Source organism: Agrilus planipennis, unplaced genomic scaffold (genome assembly GCF_000699045.2).
Source record: "Agrilus planipennis isolate EAB-ADULT unplaced genomic scaffold, Apla_2.0 scaffold43, whole genome shotgun sequence".
Classification (NCBI taxonomy): Eukaryota; Metazoa; Arthropoda; class Insecta; order Coleoptera; family Buprestidae; genus Agrilus; species Agrilus planipennis.
In genome coordinates this window covers 36,434-40,510 of record NW_020438914.1, presented here as the reverse complement: position 1 = coordinate 40,510, position 4,077 = coordinate 36,434, and the positions used below count along the sequence as shown (strand labels likewise).

At 29.9% G+C, this 4,077-nt stretch overlaps 1 protein-coding gene across 2 annotated transcripts in view; it reads right to left on the bottom strand.

The window, feature by feature from the left end:
* Positions 1-177: 177 nt before the first annotated feature.
* Positions 178-4,077, bottom strand: part of LOC108733946 (aldose reductase) — a 6,084-nt gene continuing 2,184 nt past the window's right edge. The window contains exons 3-5 of one of the 2 annotated variants that reach the window (XM_018465311.2): positions 798-992; positions 369-724; positions 178-312 (exon numbers count right to left, since the gene is read on the bottom strand). In XM_018465311.2, coding sequence (XP_018320813.1) covers positions 267-312; positions 369-724; positions 798-992 — 597 coding nt within the window. In that variant the 3' untranslated portion in view covers positions 178-266. Of the gene's footprint in view, positions 313-368; positions 725-797; positions 993-1,686; positions 1,918-2,443; positions 2,800-2,899; positions 3,095-4,077 lie in introns of those variants that run through there. The other variant, XM_018465312.2, reaches the window with a different exon arrangement.

Genomic DNA, 4,077 nt, shown 5'->3' with positions numbered 1-4,077 from the left:
ATATAAGAAATAGAAACTTAAATAAACAAAGTTTGCAGCATCACTTCAATAATGAAAATAAATCCAAAATTTGATAACTTGAAAAAATAAATTAGCGAACAGTTGTACTAAGAGTAGTTCAGGTATTTTTGTAAATGGATGTTTCATTAAAATGGAATATAAAGAAAAGTCTGTAACCTTAGTTCAATGTTGTATATTTAAAATAGTTTTTCTTCATCGTTGGAATGTTATCAATATAAGGCATATACATTTGTGCCTCTAATTGTTCAATACTCATCGTTTTCAAAAGGATGATGGGGATGGCCCAAAGCCCTAAAACAAAAATATTCCATTAAAATTTTGTTTACAATAAATGTCACAAAACTTACGCTGTCATCGGAACAAATCTCTGGTTAACATTAAAACTGCCAATACATTCCAAATCTTCTTTTGAAAGTTCAAAATCGAAAATGTTAAAGTTTTCTGCTATTCTCGATTTGGTAACGGATTTTGGAATGGTAACTACACCTCTTTGAACTTGAAATCTCAGAACGACTTGTGCAGTAGATTTGTTGTATTTTTTTGCCAAATTTACTAATTTTGGATCGTCCAATAATTTTGGCTCATCTGCTTTTGCCCAAGGTCTATCAGGTGAACCTAATGGACTGTAAGCAGTTATAACAATGCCTTTCGATTTACAAAAATTAAGTAACTTATCCTGGGTGAGATAGGGATGACATTCAACCTATTAGAAAATAAGAAAATTGTAATACATATATCACATTATTTAATTAAAAACTATTAAACTTTCTTTTTACCTGGTTAATGACAGGTTTAATTGTTGCCACATTTAAAATCCTTTCGATCTGTTTTCTGTTAAAATTGGACAGACCAATGGATTTTACCAAACCTTTCTGAACCGCCTTCTCTAGCTCTTTCCATGTGTCCACATAATCGACATTACTAAATAGAATATTTCCCTGTTCATCTTTTGGAAACAATTCTCCATCTTCCTAACGTCAACAAAATATTCAAATAATTACAAACATTTAAAGTACATACTTATAAAAAAGCTTTGATAATTTGTTAACGATTTATAAAAGAGCTGTGTTTTATAATTTGTTAATTAATTATAGTGGCAAAATCATAAAATACATAGATATATCTAACGAATATAAAAAAGACATGAATTTATGCTAAATTGTGTAACATTAGCGCAATAAATTTACTTTTGTACATAATGATATTACTATATAATAAACAAATACTTTGATATAATAATTTTCTGTAAAGTGACCTTTTTTAATTGATTNGTATTCCTTTTTTTATAAATTCCCTAAGAAGAATAATATACTTATATTTTAATAAAACACAAGAAAGTTTCAACAATAAAAATATACTAAAACAACTCGACAATTGTTTCGACCTATCATATTTTTATTGTTGAAACATTCTTGTGGGATATTTAGATTTGGAATGGATAACGATGATCCAGGATTGGTTCTCCCCATTCGGTGAGCCCATTAATGAAGTCGTTTAATTAGATGTTTCACCTGCTGCTGCGGTTGACATCTTCAGGATGTAAAATTCATCGCTACGGTTGTACTGCATTAAGTACTCTTTACATTCTCTGAAGATGCCAACCGCAAAATCTGGTGAAAACAACTACATCGATGAACTCACTGATGGACCGAATAAAGAGCCTTGTTTAAGTAACGACGGTCGTTTATGCTTTTGCAATTTCATAATCTATTGTACTATATTTAAATACCAATTCGCTTTCACATTTAATTTAAATTACACAACAATTTACATTACAGACCATTTTTTAAATGAAATAATCAATTAAGCCCTTTAAATAAAATCCAATAAATTATAGTTTTACAAATTACTTAATACTCATCGTTTACAAACGGATGGTCCTTGTGCGTTTTTGCTCTGAAAGAAAGAAAATGTACAAGATAAATTTAATCTTACAATTACGTATTGAAATATTAACAATATACATATGTATATCAACAAACATCAAATCTCGAATGTATTACTATCACGTTCTATAAATTGATAAACAAACAACATAAACTGGTGTATTTAATAAATAAGTGAACATTAATATTCACTATTTCAAATATGTTGCGTTACATTTTTAAATCCTCTACAAATAATATTTGGAAATCCAACATTTTATATGGTGTACTATTTAATAATAATTTTACCTAATGAAGTCTAATCGTACGATTTTTAAAATTTCTAGGTATATACGTATATTTTACATATATTGCAATTCGGAAGTAGTATTTACTAATATTAGATTTGAAACTAAACATTTCGCCGTTGTATGTTCCTTTTAAACGATTACGCAACGACTGTTGTAGCGAGGCATCAGGAACTTTTATTAGTTTGATATTGTAATTATTTAATTTCATCTTATATAAAAAATGAATAAAAAATATGGAAAACGTACTCATCATACGGACAAATTCTTCCATTGCAATCAAATGAATTGATGTAAGCTACATCCTCTGGAGTCAGTTTAAAATCGAATATGTCAATATTTTCTATAATTCTTTGCTTACTAACTGATTTTGGAATGACAATGTGCCCCCTTTCTACTTGATACCTGAGAAGAATTTGAGGAGAGGATTTCTTATACTTTTCAGCAATGCTCTTCAATTTAGGGTCATCCATTAATTTGGGGTCGTCTGGTTTAGCCCATGGCCTATCTGGTGATCCAAGAGGACTGTATGCTGTGATGACAATGTTTTTCGACTTACAATAATCACCCAATTTCTTTTGGGCGAGGTAAGGATGGCATTCTACCTATGTATTATACTTTTATAGTATACAGTTTTTTTATTTCCCATTTATACGTTAACTATTTAATTTTTTTTAATTAATAAATAAAAGGGTTTTTGCAAACCTGGTTAGTAACAGGGAGAACTGTAGCGTTTTCTAAAATTCTATCAATCTGTCTCTTATTGAAATTGGAAACACCAATAGACTTGGCTAATCCTTTCATATGCACCTTTTCTAATGATTTCCAAGTGTCGACATAATCCACGTCGCTAAAGATAACATTACCGGCGGAATCTTTGGGGACAAGATCGTTTCCTTCCTAAAAAGCAAGAGAGCGTCAAGAAAACCACACGGGGTACTTTGTAACAGAAACTACTATAGCTAAAACACTAAATCTGAAATTCCACAAAAGCTTTAGCAACATAAAACTCGTTTTGACACCCATGTCATCCTCTGATAGTATTTCTGACTAATAAACTAAGGTTGCTAAAAGTTTTTATTTATTAGTAAACGAAAATCTGTTCTGGACTCAAGTGATAAAAACAGTCTTTTAAACAAAATTCATCGTTTTTCTTTAATTTTGGAATGTAGTGTTTTATTTAGTTTAACATCAATTAATAATGTGTTCTCAGGACTTCTTTGCTCATCACAAACAAGTAATAGGGGGGAGGGCTTGGTAAGCGAATTACGTTATAAAAGTGAATGGATTTTACATTATTGTAGTTTCATTATTTCATATACTTGAATAAAACTTACTTTCCATCCATACGGCCAATGAATAAGATAAAGGTCAACATAATCTAAGCCCAAATCGCTCAAAGTTCTTTTAAGGGCTGACTCAACCGAATTTGGATGATGTCTATTGTTCCATACTTTACTGGTGATGTACAAATCATCCCTTTTTACAACTCCCTCTTTAATTTTAGCAGCAATACCTGCGCCTACTTCTTTTTCATTTTCGTATAAATGTGCACCGTCGATGTGTCGATATCCTGCGTCAATAGCGTCTTTTACTGCTTGAGTTACTTCACCAGGTTTGGACTATATAACATGTAAGGAAAATTGCAATACTTAATTAAACAGTGCGCATACATTTAATATTATACATCAATTAACTTATTCATTTCAACGTTTAGATAAATAAATTTCTTATCTCTTCTATTTCTTCATCAATTAAAGTTATATTTATTTTATGAAAAACATATTACAGAAATTTAATAAAATTTTTAGTTATCAAATATATTTATTTCGCTAACAACCATCTTATCAGTATTTTTAAGAGCTTGTTTAATCCTAAACTAA